Raw genomic sequence first — 23,161 nt, forward strand, 5'->3', positions numbered from 1 at the left:
GCTGTTCCTTGTTTTATTTAATAAAGCAGCACTGGGGAAGGTTGGAAAGGAAAGTGAAACTGGAACTTTGGTCTCACCCTAATTGCACACTGCATGTTACGCAGGAAGAAAACCACTTAAAAAGTGAGATACCAGGTAAAGAGACCTGGGCATCTGCACTCCAGAAAAAGAGGTCTCTTAGGTGAACAGCCTCCCCCTATGGGCTGTACATCAGCCTGAGGCAGAAGTGAACAAGTAAACCAGCAACTTACTGAGAAAACACTGAACTGCCAGTGCCAGGATCTCTTGTTCTCTCCAAGCAAGCCCCTGGAGTGGGTGGCACGGAAACATTTCCCACTCTGAGAACAGGAGGTGAGCCATGGCTCCGTGGCAGGAGGTAACAGCAAAAGCATATAGTCCGTATATCTACAGGGCAGCTCTCAACACCAGCCAGGCATCAGTCAGTAGATTAGAGTGATTCAGTTTTTGTGGGGTTTACAGTGGTTTTCTGAAAGGCACATGGGTGCTTTATATTCAGTATCAGTGCATAAACCTTTCAGACATTGTACATATTTGAAATATATGAAGTGTACAGTTCTTTTTGAGACAAAAATTGCAAGTACCGTTACAGAAAGCAAGCTCTTTCCTGTTTGGGATTTTTTAAAAAAACCTAACTCTATAACTATTTTTAAAATGTACTGACTCACTTTTAGAAAGAGGGAGTAAATTACTGTGATTGAGCTGCAGAATTTCCAGAATGCTGGCTGTGAGAGTACACCACACTCACACTGCACTCTCCCCCAGTTCACCAAGGTATTTAAATCTTTAGGTACATATGGTAAGCAGGCTAATCTAAGACACAGTTGTAAGGAGGGAAGGGACGAACAGTGTAACAACTCTGAAAAAAAAAAAAAAAAAAAAGATAAACCAGAAACCAACACTCTACCAAACATTTAGTACAACCAGGCTCAACCACTAAGTTTGGCAAGTAAAAGGCAAAAAATGACTCTTCAGAACAGGTAATAGTGAGGGCAGCTCTGCTCCAGCTTCACAGTAAGCACAGGTCAAGAGATGACACACTGCATGTGCACAGTCATAGTGATAAACCAAGAAAACATGGACACGGTGAAACCTGACACAGGTAAGTCAACAGCTCTTCTGTACTACCAAGAGATCTGAAGGTCTGGTGTAGACACAAAACTGCTGTTTTCATCCGGATGTTCAACACCACGCACTGCATAAACAGCGCTTTGTGCAGCACAATCTCAAAATCTCTTGGGATTGGAATTACTCAGTTCTGTATTTTACTTTCAGTTTCATCTTCTTTCAGAGGCAGTGGAGACCATTCAACATCTTCACACCAGGACAGACAGGCACCTTCTGTACTTCTGACAAAAATGCCACCTTATCCACTACAGGTCTGGCAGAAGCAAGGAATGAAGTACTGCAAAAATAACTCTACTAACATACAACAGCTGGAACTGTAAAGGATGTTACAGAGGTATTTCTTCTTCAGTTGTATTTTTGCAACATTTGTAACAGGACCTGCCCAGCCTCAAGTCCAAGTTATTAAATTCTGCATCCAAAAAAGGCTTGTTTTCAATTATTTAAATGCAGCTAAAATGATGCACAGAGGGTTTTAAAACCTTTAGCTATAACCACCTTTACCTAGTAAACCTGGTGACTGAAGGAAGAGCTTCTTCCCCTTGGAAAAACTCCAGCATACTCTTGACTTGATAAAGCAAATCTAGACCTTTTTTATTTTTATTTTTTAAAACAATTTGCCAAAACTGGAATGAGAGATAAATAGAAGGCACAACAATTTTGCTTTTTTTTTTTTATACAAATACAAACTAAACATGAAAAAAACTCCCTATTTCAATAAAAAATTTCACAAGTTCAGGAAAAGTGTTTGAAGAGTCAAGTTCTAGACATTTAAAAGCTATCCCACAATCCAAAATTTCAAAGTGGTAAAACAGTAGTTCGAATTCCATTCTGTGATCATGTATCAAAAGAAAAAGAGATTCTACAGATACCCATTATTCCACTCTTACAGCGCCACAAAGAGAAAGGTGAAAGTCAATTTTTCAAGTGGCAATATCTCCACACCAGAGGATGTTCATATGACCCTCAAAGAAACATCAATAGTTTTGTTTTTCTGCCCTTGAAATACTTGCCAAGTACTATGTTTTCCTACAGGCTCTTGAACGCATGCACGTGAAATATCATTCCACTGACTGAAATGCACCCAAATTCAGTAGAAAGGGGAGAGAAAAAAAAAAAAAAAAAGAAAAAAAGTAGAGACATTCCTTTAGGAAAAACCACTGGTACCAAAAAAATTCAGTCTGTAAGTTTGAGGTTAACAAGAAAATTCAGTTCTTCTCTTTTTAAAATCCACTTTTCCTAAAACGTTGTTCCACAAAGCTGGAATCTGGGACAAGGACTAGAAAAAAAATAAATCACAGAACCATAACACAAACAAAAAGGGGCCAAAATAGTATCAAACGTAGCAGTCTATAACAGGCTAGGGCCACATTCCAAGACACCCAAGGCTGAAATTCACAAATCTGCAGGAAAAAGGGTTTGCGCCTCCGTGTCAACATCCGCGATGATGCCTTCACTGGCGTTGCCCGATCCCTCTTCCAGCTCCAAATCCTGGCTTCTGGGACATTCCTCCACGTGGAGGCCCTCGAATCCCACCTCCCAGCCCCCCACGAGTGCCTCCGGGTCCACGAGGTCTGTTATCTCTGCGGTCACCCTCCCTGGCAGCTCGTGTCTTCTTCTCCTCCACGTTCAGGCGCACCTCTCCCCTGAACATGATGGGCTGCAATGAGAGCAGAGAATGGACTTTCAGTAATGACTCACCAGTAGCTCTTCAAGGTCAAGCAGATTCCTGCAACCCTACCTCATATCCTCCTCTCCGTGAAAGACTGAAATGTTTTAGGATTGCTTACTAAACAATGGCAATAGTCAAATTATACATCCAGTCTTGTGGCTTTACTGGAGAAGGTATAAAGATGCAAAGGAGTGACACTTGAAAAGCCATCTCAGGCTTAACACTGACCATTCTGACACATTTCAGAAAAAGGATCTGCACTATTAACAGCAACCTCCTTTTATTACTATGTGGCAACTCAGTCTACCACCATGCAGAGTCCCAGACGATTTTTCCTAGGGCATGAAGAACGTCAGATCCTCTCTACCACCTTGCTGCACAGGCCAGTCAAGTCTTTCACTTAGGTCACGCTCATTTTCTTAGAGCTGCAGTGACAAGTGGCTTCTTGATTGAGAAACCTCAGTGAAGCAAAACCAGAAGAGGAGCAGAACTGCAACATCCCACAAATCCCATCTGCAACCCGACAAAAAGCTGAAATCTGCAAGAATCCACCAACTACAGGACTAAGGACTCGCTTGTTTCAAATTATTCCAAACACAAGAACATGAAAAACATGATCCAGCCTTGGTACAGGCACAGTGCTTTCTCATCCAATGGAAAGACAAGCCATTCACTGAAAAAGACAAGCTGAACTAACTGTAGAAGAACAGACTGAAGGATGGAGCACATTGTGCAGCACAGCTGATGGCTTGAGGAGGGCAAAGACCAGCACACCATGTTACACTGTAAACACCCACATTTCACATCAGGCAGCAGACATCAAGTTTAGCTTTCCTGGCTGTCTACCAAAGCCTTATCCTGAAAAAAAAGCCCTACAGTTTTAGGACATGTTTGCTCAAAGCACTGAGCCTGTCTGCAAGGCGATTCCCACAGCAGATACTACAAAGAGAATTCAGTGCAGTGCTGTTCCAAGCAGGGTAGGAGGTGTGTTAAACTGCAGTGTACTTGCACAGCCCAGATCTTCACCAAGGACATCTCTTCTTCTCTGCTTCCTCACTGCACAGAAGCACGGCCAGTAAATGTCTGTGCTTAAGGTGAAAGCCAACTTGGGTACAGATTTTTAAGCCTTGAGATTTGATCTGAGTTTGGGATGTTTCATGCAGGCAGACACCTTTCACTGTGGGATGGCAGCAGCGTTTGTGGCAGTGCTGATGAGGCAGTGTACCTGTAGCCCAGCAGCCCTAGGACTCTTGCAGGGGTAGATCAAGATCAAGATGCTCATAGAGGTGCTTCCTTAAGTGCAACCAGACTCACTGCCTACCACGCAGTCATGGGTGCACACTGTGCATTAGCAATCACTGCTGACAGGCTGAGCAGGTACCTCCTGCCTTTGTTAGCACAATTCTTTTCAGCCTGCACACCAGTACAGCTTCTTCCTTTCAACCTCTTCGACAAACAAGATTCTACTTGTCCACAGAATCAGACTCTCTTCTCTACCTTCCTGAAAGCTATTTAGCTGCTTCCTGTGTTCAGCAACTTCCCCTTAGAAAAAGGTTCTGTAATGAATAAATTCATGTTCACCTAAGCTGTTACAAGCTACTTCAATGACAAAAGACTCCATCTGTACAAATACTGCACGAGCCTTGGTAACAGGATAGAAGGACATCACACCTACTTTAATATGCTCAAGAAAAGCCAACGGGACCAAGTACAATCTTTTCCTGTTAATCTGAAAAACAGTCTGTTGTCAACAGACCAAAAAGCACTGACTAGAAGTTTATTTACCCTGTTGCTAAGGATCTTCTGAACTGGTTCAGGATCATCAAACACCACAAACCCAAAATTGGGGAGCTTTCCACCGCTGTTGATGCGAAGTTCAACAACATTGCCATAGCCTGCAAGAGAAAAGCCAAGTTCTTGGGTCATACATTAGAATGCTCTGTTGACCACGCCTGTGGCTGCAACCCCAACCCCTCAGGGCAGCAAAGCAACCAGCTTACTTTGGAAAAAGTCTTTAAGTTCAGATTTATCCACATCATGGGGAAGGTTCCCAACAAAAAGCTGGTGACTGTCTGGGTATCTCACAATCCGTCTGGTTTCCACATCGCCTTGTTCACCCTCACGAACTTGAACAGAAAAGTGAAACTTATTTAAGAAAAGCAAGCCAAGGTCAGAATTAGCACCATATACAAGAATCAGAATTCACACTCCTCATCCATTCATATATATAAAAAGGTAACCATTCTACACTAGCAAGTTTTTAACTGTTTGTTTTCTATCACCGGAATGAGACCGAACACTTGAGCAGAAATCATTTGCCTAGTGACAAAATTTAAAAGCTTTAATTGTCACATTGCTTCCCCAAAACCCTTTAAACAGCAAAAAACAGCTTATTCTTTGTAGCTTCTCTTACTTGGCCTAGGACCCCTCTGTGGAGGGATGCTTGTTCGCTGCTCCCTCACTCGCTGATCCCTCTGAGGTCTCTGAGGTGGGGTCTGAGACTCGGGCTTTGCCTCAGGGCGGGGCTGGATCAATTCAAAAAGCAGTGAACAGTTGAGTGTCAGACAGACATATCAATAGGGTTCAGCTGTTAAGAGCTCACTGTCAAGTTGTTGATAAAATACAGGAAAAAATAATAGTTCTTTACACCTGTGATTAAAATGCACATTAGCTCACACTGGCTTATATGCTAAAAGCATGCAGGACTCACATGAGAAACAATTACTTCTCAATCCAAAAGCCATAGAATAACATCTTTATGAAGTCTATCAGGAATCACAGAATTTTAAAGTCTCTGGAGTCTGAGAAGTCAGATCCATAAGCAAGTAGATTTCACTGTATTTTTCCCCACCTCAGTTTACTGTCAGCCAGTTCAGCACAAGCTTCTCCAGGTGCTGGATTCTTACCTGCGAGACCGGTACTTTCACAACATGAGGTGGTATTCCCGATACCGGAACAGCCCCGCTGGGAGGAAGGTTCTTGCTGGTTACTGATGCCCAGGAAAACGTCTTAAAGAAGAAGATGATAACAATACAACTACATCTTCTTTTGAAATATAATCCTGATAGTACAGCTAACAGACACAGGATAACCGTGACAGATTTTAACCTATCCTTGAAATTCAGGATCCAGCCACTAGCTTCCCTGCAATTTCCTTCAAATCATTTAACTCAAAAGACTTTGTGTAATGACAACGGAGTCACACTTCCACCCTACTGCTAAATTCTACATAGAGTTGAAATAGGACACAGCAGTGACCCAAGACCAAGCAGAACATCGAGGTTAACCAAAGTATTGGTTTCATGAGTCCACTTCTGCCTCCCTTAACACTGAGGAGTGACAAAAATCCCCAGGTAGAAATAAAATCACATTTCACCCATTTTCCTGACTCAGCATGTTAGTTGCATTCCTTCAGAATTTCAGCAGCAATGTTTACAAACAAAGAATCTGAGCCTCTCCCTGCTGCCACACAGTTCTCATACCTACCAAATACACAAAGCCTGACCTTACCTCCTGGTATTTTAAATTACTAACTAGAATTTCAACCTGTTATCATATACAAAACGAATAGGAAGGAGGCAATTGGTCACAAGCAGAGTAATTGTGTGTGTGTGGGTGGGGGGGGTGGAATTAGAGCATTCAAACACTTAATTTCAGATACTTCTCTTGACAGAGAGAGGATGCTCTGAAAAAAGACAGGAGAGCCAAGCATACTGATGAAGCCACCACATAAAAATGACTCATCCATTGTCATTACCCTTGAGTCCTCTTGCACTGCAGGAGCTGGATCAGCAGGAGCTGGAGAAGGACTCTTTTCCACCGTCTCTTCTGGAGCTGACTCCTCTAATACTGGTTCAGACTTTTCTTCCTGCGCCTCTGGTTCAGGTTCCTGTTCAGGTTCTGCCTCTGGCTCAGGCTCTGCCTCTGCAGTTGTCTCTTCCAGGTGTTCCTCAATGTCATTGCTATTATACAGCAGCACAAAAGGAAGGAAGGGGTGGCATTGTATTTATTCTATTACTGGTGATAAGGAATCCTACTTGTCCAATAGAGAAGTCAGGCACATGACATCTGAGATGAAGAACAAGGCTAATCTAAGTAAGGCCACAATGCACAGGGATGCAAATTTGCATTGTTACAGTGAAGAGTGAAAAAAACCCATCTCCATGTTCAGCCTAACAGCATATTGGTTTCAGCTGATCAATAAACAGAAATCTTTTTTGATTGTAAAAGGAAAACCATGAATAGCAATAAAATCATTTGACCTGTTGTACAAGCAGCCTGTCTTACACAACATCTGACTTCACCTATAAATATACTATTACCTGACAGCCTGCTCGTAGTAAGCACCAGTATCATCAGGAACAGCCTCAGGTGTCTGCTGTCTTTCCTCAGGTTCCTCCCCTTCCTCCTCTGATTCTAAATAAGGTCAAAAAAGCAAAAAAAACCTCCATCAAATACATCTTCAGTACGAGGTTTAAAGACAAGGCACCTACCACAACATGCAGGTGAAGTGTCTGCCAAAGAACACTATCAAGATGTGACATGGAACAGACATTTCCTTATATTTCCACTATCACTTTGGTTACTCAGTTTTGACCAAGTTTAAACAACATGTTCCAAATACTTCAGAGAACCAGATTTATAGCCTACAAATCTGACTGCAACTGCCAAAACAAGTCTTACAATCCTTTTAATAGAAACAGAATATGCCAGAAAAATAATCATCTGCATGTCACAACTCCCTGCTGGAGTGTAAAGAAACTACAGGGAAGGAGAAAAAAAAAAAAAAACTACAAGCACATAAAAGTTAACACTGATCTGCCTTCTCCAGCAAGAAGATTCCTTTGGTCAGAATACAGAATGCTGATATAGATCCAGAAACAAACTAACCAACAGAGCCATCCAAAAATTTCTGCTACTTACCCTCTGGAGGCTCGGTGTCAGAGTCCCCAAAAACCTCGTCCTGGTAGCGGAAGATATCATTGTGGACATAGAACTTGTTTGCAACAGAACCCTGGAAGCGAAATGAAAGGGAGAAACTGATTCAATTACATCCATTCAGTAATGTAAGAACTGAAATAATGTGAAACAAATCATCATTCCCACTTAAGACTAATCCAAATTTGGCTCCTAAAGTACCTTATGTGGGACAGGAAAATAAGACAGACATGTCAAACTATCACGTATGCATGAAACAAAGGAAAAAACTGTAGTAGTGCTTTTAATTCCAAGAGCTCAAAACACTGAAAAAAAAAAAAAAGAATGACAACTTCCTAGTGTCAAAAGTATCAATTTTTATCTCCAAGTCATATTGGAAGATAATCTTGCAACACTCCTTTTTCATTATAATTTTCTATTCTGTGAACTACTTTGTTAAAAAACGTTGTCTATTTAAAAATGCCACTTCAAAAGCTAAGTCAGTGCTTTATACAACAAGGAAATCTGGAACCCATGTTACAGGAAACATTCCCCTTTTTCTTTTAGTTCTTTTCAGTAAGAGGACCAGTTGCTGGGAGAGCAGGGCAAAGATAACATAACTTAAATGTGCTCAAGAAAAAATATGCATTGCACATATTGCACACTAGGTGTCAAAAGTCAGGATATTTACAACTCTAATTCTGATATCCGAGGTTAATGTACAATCAGACAGAAGCAGAATAATTCCCAAAGGAATTTTCAGAATGCTACTGCTGACTTCAGTGGCAAGCTACCTCCCCAGCCTAACACTGCAGATTCCAACACAACCAGACGGAGCTCCTGGATCCTGACAGGGTTCCAGAAGCACAGCAACACCCCAGGCCCTCAGGACAACGTACCTCGGGTGCGAGCACAAAGGTTTGCATGAACCTGCGCACGGGCTGCATGTTGTTGGAGAGCTCCCCCATCACCTGCACCACAACACCATCGTTGAGGGTGGCGTGGGCGTCCACGTGACGAATCTTTGTGTGGCAATCCTTGAAGTTTAATGACAGCACCTTCTTGTGGATGTCCTGTGAAAGGATGGTACAGATGGGTTGCACTGCAGAAGCCACTTCTGTTGTTAACAGTTTTCAAAGAGAGCAAAACTGTAACACACTAGTTTAGAATAGATTCCCTAAGTCTGGAGAGAAAGCTTGGCAACATCCTTTATAAGTTTGCTTTGCAAGCAATTTTACATTATGAGTTTTCCAATAAAGGAAGTACATCTTGCCTAACTATTGCTGTTTACAGTTAAGACAGTTTATTTTTTTCCAGAAAGCACTTGGACAGAGGGGGGATGAATCACAGCTGGATGTATTTCTCTTGCAACCACAAAGGTGACAAAACAGAAAGAAAGAACAGTGGGGTTTTTTTAAGTACTTACAGATTGCCCATAGACTGCATCAGCTGGTTTTCCATTGGAATCCAAGCCACCATGGACATAGGAAGAGTTCTTTCCATAAAACCTGTCATAAAGAAATATTTAAATGCTAAGCTTTGCTATCTATGTAAGAACCTTAAGCCTCTACATTACAGTACACTATGAATAATACACTCTCAAGCAAGTTTTCTGTCTGAATCACTGGAACAGAGCCACACAATCCCATAATCCTGCTAGCAATTTGGGGGTGGGAGGAAAACGCAAAGTTCTCCCGTGTAAGTTGAGAGACCCATGTACTAACAGCCAAACCCAAAGTCTCACAGGAGCTAACGATCCAATCCCATCATCCCCTTTTCTGCACAAGGTCCCCAAAGTAACATAATACCCCCAACACCCGGACTGCTGAAAGGCTTCCCCTCAAGTTCTATTTCAGGCTTGAGCAAGGAGCAGTGTTTTGCCCACGTACAGTAAAGTACTGCAGGTCAATCTTCCTTTCTGTAACTGAGGGATTATGAGCTAAAATGCCATAAGCATCGCAGGGCTGCACTCTGCCAGCAGATAACAGACTAGAACTGAATTCCATGGCACACTGTGAACTGTCCTCTGACCCAAATGGACAAGGTCAGCTGTCCACCTAAGCGGAGAAACACTCTGAGTAAGTGTTCCAAAAATTGGAAGGAAGAAGGTTTTAGAAATTGTTTGTCCGGCTACTCAAAGCACATCTTCATAAACGAGGTTAGTTCCAGGATCTAGGATACCTGTCAAATCAAAGGGGATTGATTTGTTTGGATAACAGACTGTAGTCTGCTGTACATTCATCATTTCCCCTGACTTTCTGTTAAGAAAGAGCTGCCGGTACGACTCCTCAGAGATACCACTACACAAGCATACAACATTTTCCACATTTCCTCCTAGTCTGGGGGCATTGTATCACAACAAAACTAGAGAAATGCTTAACTAAATAATGTTTATCCAACTTCAATTTATATTGATTACAATCAGAAGAAGCAAGCAACACGTTTTTGACTTTACATTTTCTTCTTTTCTGCTTGGAATACATGTCTAACAGCATTTCAATAACAGCCAGGACTCAGATATTTAAAGAATTCCTGTAATCTTTATTATTCGCATTTTAATCCAGATTATCAAAACCAAAAGCAAACTACACCCAGAGTCTCGCCCAAATAAATCAGATTTTAAATGTCCAAGTTCAGCAAGCCAAGACATGGTGATAAGCTAATTCAGTTTTAACACACAAACTGAGAAATCCACAGAGCAAAAGAGACCAAAGTGAAGCAGAGCTTTACCTGTGCAAGTAGTCAGGTGCTTGGTTCAGCAGGGTATAGTACTGCCTCACAAATTCCCGCCCGACCAGCAGGGGACTTGGCTTCTCCATCACCATTTCTTTGGTCAACTGAAAACTGTGGAGAAAACAAAAGCTCCATAAACCGCGAGCCTTTCAAACTGCTGTTCACATCCTGATCGCGTAAGCCACATAATCACAGCAGAAAGCACGCACCAGGAGTGTTCTACCCCGGCAAGCAGTTTAACCAACGTGCTTTCAGAGTCATCTGTGTTTTGGTGCTAGGGAGAGGATTCCTGGGTACCAAACCAGTGGTGAGAGAGGCTGCCTGGGTGAGAGACATCACCTCATAACATGCCAGTAATCATCCCACATATCCTCAGTAAAAAGCAGGTGGCAAGCAAGCACGGTTCTTCAAGAGGATTTGCTAAGTGGCTAAGACATTTACAGTCGATCCCAATTCTACTTACCTCACTTGACTTCACAATCAGAATTAAAAGTCAGATGTTCTAAGGCAAAGCCTGTGCTACTGTATTAGGAGCATTTTTAAAAGGTCATGGTAAGTCCAATCTATTTTTATCAGCAGCGCAGCACTGCTTGCTGTGAGTGTCAGGCACTGCAGAGGAATATCGGATTATATTAAAATTACTATGCAACGAACAAATACATGCTGCTCTCCCACTGCTTCCATCAAACAGAGCAAGTTGCTTCTCACTTCAATTCAGAGCACCAGTCAAGTGAACAGCACCACCCATACCCAGGGACAAATCCATCTGGGTACCTTCTACCTAATTTCCATGGATCTGTACGTTACAAAAATAAAGTCTTTGCAGGTAGGTTACACAATATGTGTAATCTTCAGGACAGGTCAGCCCAAACCAAAGAACATACCCATATGTCCTTATTGTCAAATACTCATACAAAAGAGGTTCAAACTTATAGGGATAAATAGCAATACAGGTATTTATCCCAATATACCAATACCAGGGCATATTCTTGGTACCTAATACAGAAACAAATATAAGTCTTCTGCCTCACACCAAGTTGTACCAATCAATAGCAAAATGGGGGCTTAGACAGTTTGGTTGATGAAAGAACTTTCTCCTCACTCCTGACCCCCAATCTCTTCCACTACAGGCTCCTTTCCAACACATAGTATGCAAATTCCACAGGTAAATACTACAGGTGTGTCATGCAACTCAAACCCAACACCTCACTCAGCAGAGCCCTCTAAAAAGCAATTCAGGATCTTGGATGCTTAATACTTTCATTATATTTAATGAATTTCAGAGAAGTCATCCTTTGGCTGCCAAGAACTGACAACAGACCAGAGCTCCAAGAGACAGAGGTGACCTGCCTGGTGGGTGTTACTGCAGTGACAGTTTCAAACATACAACATATAGAGCGCTGCAAAAAAAGTCACACTGTCAGAACATACAGGCAGTATATCCAAGGATGTGATTACACCCCAGCTCCCAGCAATGGTAAGCACACACTGCATCCAGTTCTGCAGGAGATACACCAATTCCTACACTAGGAGGTATGCAGTAAGGGTTCAAACCAGAAGATGTAACAGGAAAGCTATTAATGTGACAAGAAAGAGAGCTACAATTTCACATACACTGATGTGTTTTGCTCTGCTTTTAATACAACCACATACAGGCACTTTTTCCTCTTTGTAAGTTTAAAAATTAAAAAAAGAAGTCTTCCCATCCTATTTTTAAAATGCACTTTGTTAGGTTTACACACAGTGAAAAAGATCTGATTGGCTCCAGAGGATGCATACCTGTCCAGCTGGACATGTGTGTCTCACCACCACACAAGGAGATATTTTTACATGATAATGTCCACAAAGAGTAAGACCAAATATGACCTAGAACTGAAAAAGCCTTTTCTAAACACTCAGAAGCTTTCAGCTTTTTGAAGATGTTTTCAAGAGCTAACCATGAAGAAAGAAATAGTCCATGGCTGGGTCTGGCCCGCAGGAAATGCTCAGATTCTGCAAACCACTTTCATTTCAGGAAGGTTTCACTATTTGTGGTTATGAAGCAGATTTTGAACTCCAAGTGTAATGTATTACAGATGTCCAACACCCAGCACAGTCTGAAGTGACAAACACCTCCAAGATATGAACTCAACTGCCTTCCAGTGCATGTTAAATTAGATCCCCATAAAATATTATCAGATAATAAGAAATAAACAGTAAAGGTAAAGGCTAAGTGGTGGATACCACTGCTTATTTCCTCATCTCAAGCACTTGTGAATCTGTCAGTACTAGAAGCAGGCCAACCCTAAAGCAGTGGGAGTGGTAATGGCAGACAGAGAAGACTTGCACATTTTAGATCCAGTCAACATAAGTGACACTGCAAGATCTATTTGCTCAACAATAGTTAAAAAACTTGCTTCTGTGCTGTGAGTTTACAGATGAAAAGCCAGTCTTACCATATACCCTCAAGATCACCATTTGGAAAATGACTGGAGGTGTACTTAATTTCTTTGTGAAGACTCACTTCCCTGGAATTGAAGGTTATTTCTACAGATGTCAACAGGTAGGTTTTCTCCTCAATTCTGATAAGAAATCAGGCTCTTCTGAGAATTATTTTCAATTGCTTCTAGAATATGAACATATAAAGCTTGACATCCTCACATAATGGCAAACTGTAGCACTCAAATCTCAACAGTTCATTCCCCAACAGCTCTTCCAGATTCCTGTTCTTCAGCCAGAGTCCTCACCTGTATTAACCCACAGGCACATCACCCTCCACAGTGCTCTGGAGAAACACTGAAAGTAAAGTGGCTTGTGTCGATGATTTCTGTCATACATGCTTAACAAAATACATAAAAGAACTTCCCTACCGCTAAGGCTGAAAAATCCATCAGCACTAACTCCTAAGATGCAAACAGGAACAGCAGAGTGCCCAGTTGTCATCAAGCAGATCTGAAAAGAAATGGTAAAAACCTTTACATGGCCTAATCAGAGGACAACAATCTGGTTTTACTGCTGCTGCACCTGCTGCTACGCTGCCAGTTGCCATCTGTTCTCATTCTACAGCCAGCACAACCTGAATGGCAGAAGCCAAGCATCTCCTGAGAGAATATTTGCTCCCTACCATTCAGGAGCAATTTATTACTCCACTATTCCCCAATCCAAGAAAAATTGCAAATATTTTATACTACATTTCTACTGCACAGCACATAATAGCACCAACTGTTTGAACTGTCACTACCTTACTCCTGATAGAAGTTTATCCACACATTTTCCTGTGAATTGACATAATGATAAAAGGGTGAAAATTGACAGGAAAAGCTGAAAATCAGATTATTTAAGATTCATTCATAATCATGCATTCATATTACTCCATATGACAACAAATTGGATAAGCTGAATTGTAAAAATACTCTAGGACAACTCTGCAGCATAACCAAACCTCTTCCTTAAATCAAGGACTTACAGGAAGACAAATACCTCCTTTACAGTGGTTATCACCTGGCTGGTGGAAAATTCCACCATCTGTTACAATGCTCCCACTTGGCAGAAAATCAATGTCAGGCACTGAATTTCTAAAATACCGTTATGTAAATTAGAGCCATTTATGTAAATTCCGTATTAGGAAATTCAGATTTAGGTCCACAAAACCTATTAGTATATTAGTACTCCAAAAAATGGACTCAACAGCTAACAGCTAGCATTGGTCACTATTTTCTTATCAAACTGCAACACAGCAAAAACAAACTAATTACTGCTGTCCCAAATCAATTTTTTTTTTTATTTTTAAATCAGACAAGGAGTTTAGTCTGAATCTGTTTCTACTAGACTTCCTACACAACAGGATCCTGTCCCATGCACATCACAGGATGTTCAAGCTCTTAAGACAGCTTGTCCCGAGACTCAGGCAAAACCCCCTCGGCCTGACACAACAATCCAAAGGACCACAAGACACTGAAATAAAACATGCAAGTTAGAAAATCCCAAATTTCACTTCCCAAAGTGTATGGCAATTTTAAACATCTTCTGTCAAGAAAATCATCAGAACTAACAAAACAACAAGTTAAAATTGAATCAATCTCAGCAGGCTCTGGTGTGTTTTTAACATTATCCTTCTGTCTTTGTTCTCTGCCACCTTCAATTCTGTAGTTTTGACTTGCATTTCAATACAAGAAACAGTCTCAAAAAAGCCAAAGTTACTACAACGCACCATAGTTCTGTCTGACTGGAATATTACACAGCAGTTCACTCTGTCCTTTGGCTGTTCAGTGATATAAGGTGACATTTGATACTCCATTCCTTCCTATCTCTATAAATTGGAGGAATTTACAAGTTACCAAAACAATCATGTTGCCTCCTCACTCTTTTAATTACAGGTTTAACCCACTAAGCTATTTTCATAGAGCTGTTGCACTATTTCCAAAAACTTCATCAATTTCTATCAAATATAATTCAGATTGTTAATTTCTACAACTTTATCTGACTATTCAAAAGCAATCCTGACAGTATGATTGATGTATTACATAGATGAAGATATTTCTTTCCCTCTAAACCAAAATGTCAAACTTCTCACATAATTCTACACCCTCATTCTGGTATCAGTGAGTTCCTTAACTTAAAAATGTTTTCTGAAAATGAAGGAACGCCCAGAGAAGCTCACATAGAAAAGAGACATCTGTATCCAAACACAACACACTACAAGTCAGACAAACAGCAATTTTGCTTGAAATTAAAGGTCTGGTCAATAGTTAATAGGATTGCCTAATTAAGTGTCATTTGGGATTTCTCCAAGTTGCTTAGCAACAGGTGAGCAAGTTCAAAGCCATAAACCATTTATATGGACAGAATAATCAGCACTAAAAACAGTTATTACTGCTGTTTTGGACTAAAAAAAAAATTGCCAGTACAAATAAAGTCATGAATGCCTAATGTGCCTGTAAGAAGCATGATGTAGATTGAAAGTTCAACAACAAAAGCAAAACAATTTCAGCTAATTCCAACTCTCCAAATATTTTACATGGCTAGAATCTGCTCTTGCTGATGACTAAGCAACAAAAGAGAGGCTGGTACCTGTGTGAACCTTGATATAAAACATTACAGTGTAAACTATGAAACACAAACAAGCTAAACTTGCACCCTTAGGCAAATTCCAGGGCCCATCTCAACTGGGGATTTATATCATCACACCACCTTGCTCTCAAATAGGAAAACTGATGTTAACCTACCCAAGGAAATGTGTATTTAAAAGCACTACAAGATTCCAGATAAACCAAGATACCCTTATTTTAATACAGCCTAAATTATCCAAGGGGAACAAGAGAAACCCAAAACAATCCAGTTGTTGACCCAAACCTAAATTATGGAGAGTTGAAAATGCATCTCAAATAAGTGAGCAGCTGAAGTCCCAAAACACTAATCTGCTTTAAAAAAAATAGGTCTCATTCCTTGCCTCCCTCTGGATGCAGAGGTAGACAATGCCACAGCAACACAGCCTGTATTTTGGACAGAAGCCATCACAGCTGCCTACCTGCACCCAGTTCATCTTTTTTCCATTTTGACTGATCCACAGGGAAAGTACTGTCTGCCTGGAAAAAATTATCTTAAAGGCAGCACTATTTCACAGGAGGCAAAATGCTTGAAAGCCACAGTCTGAAAGCTCATTGATGGCATAACTTATCCTGAGGATCAAACTGGAGCAAGTTGTGAGGCTACCAGCATCCAACTCTAACCAGTATCTCCTGGAAACATTAAGATAGTCCATAGCATAAACATATTCACTAGGAACTTCCAGAAGCAGGCACTTCAGAGCAGTGTGAAGTGCCAGACATATCATTCAGACAGGGAAGCCTTTAATAATCTTCAAAACCAACACCTAATAGAACATGGAACTGGATCATCAAACTTAGCACAGCCCTTTCTCCATTCTCGAGTGACTCATGACCACTGTATGACCCACACAACCTACACAGGCAGGCAGTGCCTACGTTTGTAAGATACTTGAGCTGTTACAGGGAGCTGGATCCTGAAAAAATAACACACAGCAACCAGAATCATCAGGCAAACAGCTTTCTCTGTGCTTAATTATCCAGTACAGCAGAAAGACAGAGAACCCCTTCTGAAGCTCTCTGAGACACACCACTGAGGGACACTCTAGAAAAGCTACACATTACACCAACATATGGACAAGAAGAACTAAATTAGAAGCTTAACTATTTTCTAATGAAACCATCCGAGCAATCAAACCAAATTTAAGCACAAGAAAAGCGTTTCCATCAGAAGATTAAAAAATAATTCAGAACTCCACTCAGCACTGTCCATGCTAGTACTGAAAAACCCCTCTGCTTGCCAGTGGCAGATGGGAAGCCTTACTCAGCAGCAATGCACAGCCCTTCAAACACTGTGAGAATACAAATAAACAAACCAGCAACTGCTGAAGAGCCTCACTGTAGAAATCTGCCCGTGTTTTTGCTGACAAACCTAAGTGTGATCCACAAGTTGATGGATACAACAGAATCCACCACTTTTTTAGACAAAATTCAGTGCTCCTTGGCTTTTTCAGCTCTACCAAGCAAGAGAGAGACAAACTGAAGATTTCTAATGCTAATACTCAGAATCTAGAAGAACAGAGACCAATTTGGAGAAATGCATCTTCTAGAACATTAAGTTCAAAAGCAGAGGAGAAAAATACTAAGACTACCCAAAGTGTAATTTAGGGTAGTTGAGATCAGCATCTACAGCTGTACAGTAAGGAAAGGATGTTCATCTGGGTAAGGAAAATGATACCAGACACTATCCCTGTAGTTAAGAGCATAAAGGTCCAAAGACAAACAGCAAAACAGGCCCTGTTTACAAGGGGAGAAAAAAAAAAGAATCCAACCTAAAAGAGCCTTGAAAACTTCCTATTAAAAGTGATATAATAAGAATTTCTCACCAAACTGGTGGGGTTTTCTTTTTATTCTTCCCACAAAACCCTTTGCCTTCCCTGAGTGCTGAGCCTAATTTGATGTGGATTTATTTTTTCTTTCTTCCTATTTAAAGCTATTTCGCTTGGCTTCCAAATTCCTACTTGTTATCAAATCAGATTCTCCTAAGTATGCTCTCTCAAACCTGGGTAAAGGACTTCCCTTTCTAACTGGACCTATTCCAACCTCATTTACCCTACAATTAGAAATAATGTTTTTCTGCAAAATTACCTTTTAAACATGCAAATCTCATTCTAAAGGGTGGGATGGGAGGATAGTGCTAGTCTGAATGGTTTGTTTACTCTTTTTAAATGAAAAATAACAGCCAGCTTTCTGCCTATACTGCTCTCCAGCCTGCTTCATGATAAAGCAGCTACTTAGACCCTGTGATTTTGCCATTAGAGCAGGTTTTGTTTTGACATCCAAGAGCTGCTCCAACATCTCGATGAAGTTGGCAGCAGGTCCAGTCGTCTTCTCTTAGGTCTGCAAATTTTCCATTTGGCTCCACTGCAGCTTCTTAAAGTAAAAAAGCAAAAGTTACTCATCAGCAGTCAGAAGAGGCAGATCAGAACACCAAGCTACACAGACATTACAGTGAAATTCAAGCTCACTCCCACTTGGATTAAAACCACCAGGATTAAGATTTAACAAAATATTTTCTGCATGCCAAGCAACAGATAACTGTAAAGAGAGTCAACTCTTTCACCTCTACCCATTTAAGTCACAGAGGAGCTTAAACTTCATAGATCATCTGTATCCTAGCACTGAGGACTGATCCATCATGGCAGTGTTACATCAAAAACAAAACAAAGTCAGTCCTATTGCAGTCCTGAAACAAGAAAAAAACAGTCCAGGGCAGAGCACAGGAAAATGGAAGATGGCCACCAGCATTTCAGAAGGCAGCACTGCACGTTTGCCTCAGCACGGAGTCAGGTTCATCACAGATTATTCGTACATGACTGACAGCTCCCAGGCTCCTGCTCTGAAAGCAGAACTCTACCAGCCATGCCCTCCTGGAAGAGGCCCAGACTCCACAGAGCAAAACCAGGACCTCAGGCCAGTGTAACATTCACTGCCTGCAAGGTTTTAAGGACTCTTTTACAGTACCTAAAGATCAGAATTTTTAAGGTTTTTCTAGCTTAAGAGTATCAAGTCTACCAGCAGTTACACCAAGAAGTTCATAATTACTTCAACTCTGCAGATTTTATATGAGCACCTGTGAAAAAGCATCCAGCCTCCTAGACCAAACCATCACTTTTACTTTTGGTTTGTTCCAAGCAGAGCAGACCACAGCCAGCACAGCAACGAGCACCACCCTGCTAAAGTCCTGCTCTACTTTGATTTCCTCTTTGATTCTTTATTTATCACCTTCCTCAGCCAGAGAAAAAGGAAGGCCCAGGTGCTTTTATTAAAAATTAGAATTATCAACCCAAATGTTTTCTAACTCAAACAGGCCACTTATGCTCATCTTATGAGTGCTCTCTCATCACCTACCGTTGTTATGAACAGAAAAATCCAGAACTTAAAAACATCATCATCACTTTATTTTACTTTCATTAGAAGTGTTGCTCTGTATATCTGCCTTACAATTGCAAGGTGAAAAATAAAGCACTAATGTTCTGAACTAAAGAGTTTGCCGTTTCATGGGGTGCATAAAGATTCTGTTTATAACTGAGATGTTCAAACTTCATCAGTTGTGTTGAACTCCATCAGTGCTGCTGTGCCAGCAGCAGAGCAGGGGTCTTGCAATCACAGTATAAACAAGTATTCTTGCGCATTTTGTTGTTTCTTAAACTGCAAATGCAAAGGATCCCTACAGAAGATTCTGATGTGTGCACTTGACCCACACAGACAAAGTCTTGTCCACCAGGTCTACAACTCCGTTTTTAATTATGCTTCCCAGTCTTCAGCTTAAGGAGTTCACACTTTAAAGAACACAGCCCACCAAAAAAGGCAGTTGCCAAATTACCACCACTCAAGAACTGGAGGCCACTACCTAACATTAATGCATACAAGATTCTTTTTAAGATTTTAAAAAAATTGTACATGTATAAAAATAAGATACACATTGGCAAAGGTTCCAAAGTTGATTTAATTATTTCTCTAACAGACTTTGTCCAATTACACTTCTTAGCAGGTTTTAACGCTGCCTTTCAGGTACACTAGTCCCTGGAACACGTGATGCTATCAAAAAGGTGGTGAGATCTCCATCATAAAGACAAGGATTTAAGATCCTAAGCATGTGAATATGTACAGCCAGCCTTCGATTTAGCTATATATGCCATCCACTTTTTTTTTTTTATTTTTTAAAATTAGACTCACAGCTTTACAACATCACATATATTGACTGAAACGCCCCAAGAAAGGTGAGTTCAGTTCACAGGCTGAGAACATGCTGCCAACCAGCATCACTGAAGTATCACAGAGCTCTAGCAAAGCCATTTAGCTTACTCTTTACAGAGAGTGAATAAGAAAAGTGAAAATGTGGTCAAAGGGAAGAATCTAGAAAAGGTCTGAGATGCAGTTTTTGTCTCTCAACTTCTGCACTTCCCTGTATGACATCAATCTAAAAAGTATTCTGGGCTACAAGCAATCCAACACACGGGCACTCCCCATGGTTGATTTACGGCACCTGGAAGCATCAGCTTCCAAAGCCTGGTAGTAGTGTCCACATTTCCTAAAGCTGTCACTCCTGGCTGTTGAGAGCACGGGCTCGCCAAAAATAGCACACACTGGAAACATGGCGGCTCGCTGCAAATGCTGCTTTCACCCGATTGTGGGGAAAAAAATCCCTTCCTTTGTAAAGAACACTTGTTATGGGCGTGCAAGCCATAACATAAAAAGGTCACCAGGTAAGCACGTGGAGAAAGAGGAATACAATGGATCATCCAAATCAACACTAAGAGGTACTAGAAGGTATATTGAAGCCTTTTCTCTGGTTTTTTCCCCAGCAAATGTATCTGGGGCCTTACAAGAGGCTGGAAGAATCTTCACACAAGAACTACTTCGTATTTAAATCTTGGTTTGATCTCGGATTCACCCAAGGTCATGCGGTAACTCAGGATAAAACACACGCTCTCCTGGGTCGACTTGTGACTCCCCTTCAGCTACAAAGTTCCAGCAAGGAGACTCCTCGAGCTGATACACAGAGAGCCCGGGCCGTGCCAGGGGCCAGCGCTGCCCGTCGATCCCACATGGAACGGGAACCCCTCGGCCCTCCCTGACCCCACCTCCGCGAAGGAAAACCCAAAAAAAAAAAAAACCACCAAAAGCGAAGGGCGAGGCGCCCTCAAGCCCGCTCAGCCGAGAACAAAGCTGGCCCCGCACACAATGCGGGCCCGTGAGCGCAGACCCCCCCTGCGCCCCCCCCAGCCCCGCACCATCGCACCGCTCCCGCCGGGAGCCCCGCGGCGCCGCCAGGGCTCCGGGATGGGGAGGGCGCTGAGCACAAAGCGCGGCGGGGACCGGGCGGGAGGGCGGTGTGAGTGTGTGTGGGGGGGTGGTGTTGGCGCGCCAGCACCGCCGGCCCGCGGCCTACGAGTCCGGAGGCGCCTCGGCCCGCGGCGTGCGGCTCGCGACCCCCGTGGGAAGGCGCGACCGCGCCGGTGACCCCCACACCGCCCCCCCCAGCCCCCTCACCTGCGGGTGGAGCGGGACGGGAGCGTGAGGCGCCGCTTCACCACAGGCCGGCCCGGCGGACGAGGAGCGCCTCACGCAGCAGCGTGCTCTGCCGCCGGCAGCATATATCCGGCGCGCAGCCTACCCCGGCGGGAGCACCCCGGCCAATCGCAGAGCGGCGGCCTCCATCCCTCGGATGGCGATTGGCCTGCGGTGGGAAAGAGGCGGGCGAAGCGCTGAGGGGCAGCACGGTCGGCCAACCACGCGGCGGGGCTGGGCAGGGCGGTGGGAGTGACTGACAGCCGGCCGAGCTAATGGGCGGCGGCGGAGAGGTGATTGATTTCCCCCGCAGCCAATAGGACGACGCTCCGGGCGCCCCCAGGCGCCGCAGTGTGGTTGAGCCGCAGTGCAGCGCCCTTGAGAAGCCGCTGGTAAACCCCGTTATAGGCGGGGGCGGGCCCCGCGGGGCGCGGCGGCCAATGGGAGGGCGCGGCGGGAGCTGATTGACAGCCCCCCCGCCAGTCGCCTTAAAGGGGCAGCGGCCGCCACGCGGGGCTCGGCATCGCCTCCTGCTGGAGGGAGGGGGGCAGCCCCTAACATGGCGGCGGGAGGGGGTACCATGTGGTGAGGGCCGAGGTCACTCAGTGCTGAGAGGGCCCCCAACAGGGAACAGCCAGCGGCTCCCGCCTGTGGCTGCGTCTCTTTGCGCTGTCACAGGCTCGCTGGTTCTCACCTGGCCCCACACACCTGAGGGAACCCCCCAATGGGGGTGGGTGGAGGATGCTTTTCACACCAAGGCCAGACGCGCCCTGGCCGCTCAGCAGGGGCATTCCTTAACACACCTTGCGAGGGCCAAGCCCTGCAAAGGAGCAGAAAGGCCTGGAAGTTCTCAGATCCTTCCTCACAGGCAGGTGCTGGTGCAGGGAGCCCCGGGAGTGCCAGGAGGGAGCGGGAGCAGCCATCCTGAGCCAGGCAGCCATCCTGAGCCAGGCAGCCATAGCTTTCCATTTGTTTGTGTCACGTCCATCCCGCATGTATCCATGACACGGAGCAGTCAGAGATGGATTTCTCGCTGTAAAAATTACTTCCTTCCCACCACCACATCCCTGAACGCTGCCTAACCCCTTCCCTGCTATGCCTTGCAGCTAAAGATACAGACAGTGGATTGGCATAGGGCCACGCTCAGCATTAATATCCTTCCCCCCACACCCCACGGCTATTTATAGCCTGAGCCACGCTGCAATCTGCCAGTTCATAAATCAGCACTGCAGTCTTCTACAAAGTTTAACGTAAGCCCAGTGACCCAGCACCAAAGCCCATCCAAAACAAACTCTGCCAGGGGGATCCTGGACATCTCTCCGCAAAGCAATAACGGGGCAGGTAATTCCTCTTTTATAAAAACATCATCACAGCAGCAGCATCCTGTGCACCTCAAAACAGATGTCCTCACCCCCCAGCTGGTATAGTAGCATCCAGAAACACCCTGGTTATTTTTCTGGCTGCAGTTTGGGCTTCTGAATAGGAAGATACTGAAGCCCAGCACGTGGTTGGGAAGCATCCCACAATACAGCTCTTCCCAGCCTTGTCTGTATTGCACTGTCCCCTCTCCAGGTTCCCTGCCAGAGCACCTGAGCTGCTCCCATCCCCTGCCACAGTTCCTCCACCTGGGACTCAAGTTTTTCAGAGAGAGGCTCATTATCCTTCAAGGGACCATACAGTCAGGGAATTAAATAAAACCAACCCAACCCAAACATAAAGCCCCCAATCAAACAAAAAAACCCAAGGCACCCAAACCAAACCAAACAAAACTAAAACCAACAACAAACAAAAATACCAAACAAAACACAAAAACAAAAACAACAACAAACAAACAAACAAACAAAAAACCAAAGCAGCAAGCACCCCAAAGCAGCCACATCTTCAAGGACCAGCATCCTGCCTCTCAAACTGCTCTGAAGTAGAGACGCCCCCCAAACCTCCCCTCGCTCAATATCCAGTCTACCAGAACTCTCCTGAACCAGTTAAGTCTCCAAACCTCCAAAGACAAGAGAGGAAGGAGCTTTCAGGAGCAGCCCGGCCCCATCTCATGGCTCTCCCCACCTCCCTCTGTTCCCTGCGCTGATGCTTCCCCTGGGAG

General features: G+C 43.4%; 1 protein-coding gene across 2 annotated transcripts; it reads right to left on the reverse strand.

Annotated features, from left to right (window-relative positions):
• Nucleotides 1-999: 999 nt before the first annotated feature.
• G3BP1 (G3BP stress granule assembly factor 1) lies at nucleotides 1,000-21,159 on the reverse strand. 2 transcript variants are annotated; one of them, XM_027899638.1, is made up of 12 exons: nucleotides 21,046-21,159; nucleotides 10,463-10,576; nucleotides 9,159-9,240; nucleotides 8,632-8,805; nucleotides 7,739-7,829; nucleotides 7,138-7,231; nucleotides 6,573-6,777; nucleotides 5,722-5,823; nucleotides 5,229-5,340; nucleotides 4,816-4,941; nucleotides 4,601-4,731; nucleotides 1,000-2,803 (listed from the first exon to the last, which is right to left on the reverse strand). In XM_027899638.1, exons 2-12 carry the CDS (start codon nucleotides 10,555-10,557, stop codon nucleotides 2,597-2,599), a joined length of 1,419 nt encoding a protein of 472 aa, XP_027755439.1. In that variant the 5' UTR covers nucleotides 10,558-10,576; nucleotides 21,046-21,159; the 3' UTR covers nucleotides 1,000-2,596. The 2 variants fall into 2 exon arrangements, with proteins under 2 accessions (XP_027755439.1, XP_027755440.1); XM_027899639.1 differs by having other exon boundaries at nucleotides 1,708-2,803; nucleotides 4,601-4,710.
• Nucleotides 21,160-23,161: the final 2,002 nt, after the last annotated feature.

Source organism: Empidonax traillii, unplaced genomic scaffold, assembly GCF_003031625.1.
Source record: "Empidonax traillii isolate 1590-97213 ecotype Southwest subspecies unplaced genomic scaffold, ASM303162v1 scaffold680:size346369, whole genome shotgun sequence".
Taxonomy (NCBI): Eukaryota; Metazoa; Chordata; class Aves; order Passeriformes; family Tyrannidae; genus Empidonax; species Empidonax traillii.

Coding starts and splice junctions, on each gene's coding strand:
- G3BP1 (XM_027899638.1), bottom strand. CDS start 10,557: ATGGTGATGGAGAAGCCAAGTCCCCTGCTGGTCGGGCGGGAATTTGTG. Junction 7,830..8,631: donor CCTTTGTGCTCGCACCCGAG/GTACGTTGTCCT, acceptor TTTCGCTTCCAG/GGTTCTGTTGCAAACAAGTT. Junction 5,341..5,721: donor TGAAAGTACCGGTCTCGCAG/GTAAGAATCCAG, acceptor GAATTGATCCAG/CCCCGCCCTGAGGCAAAGCC.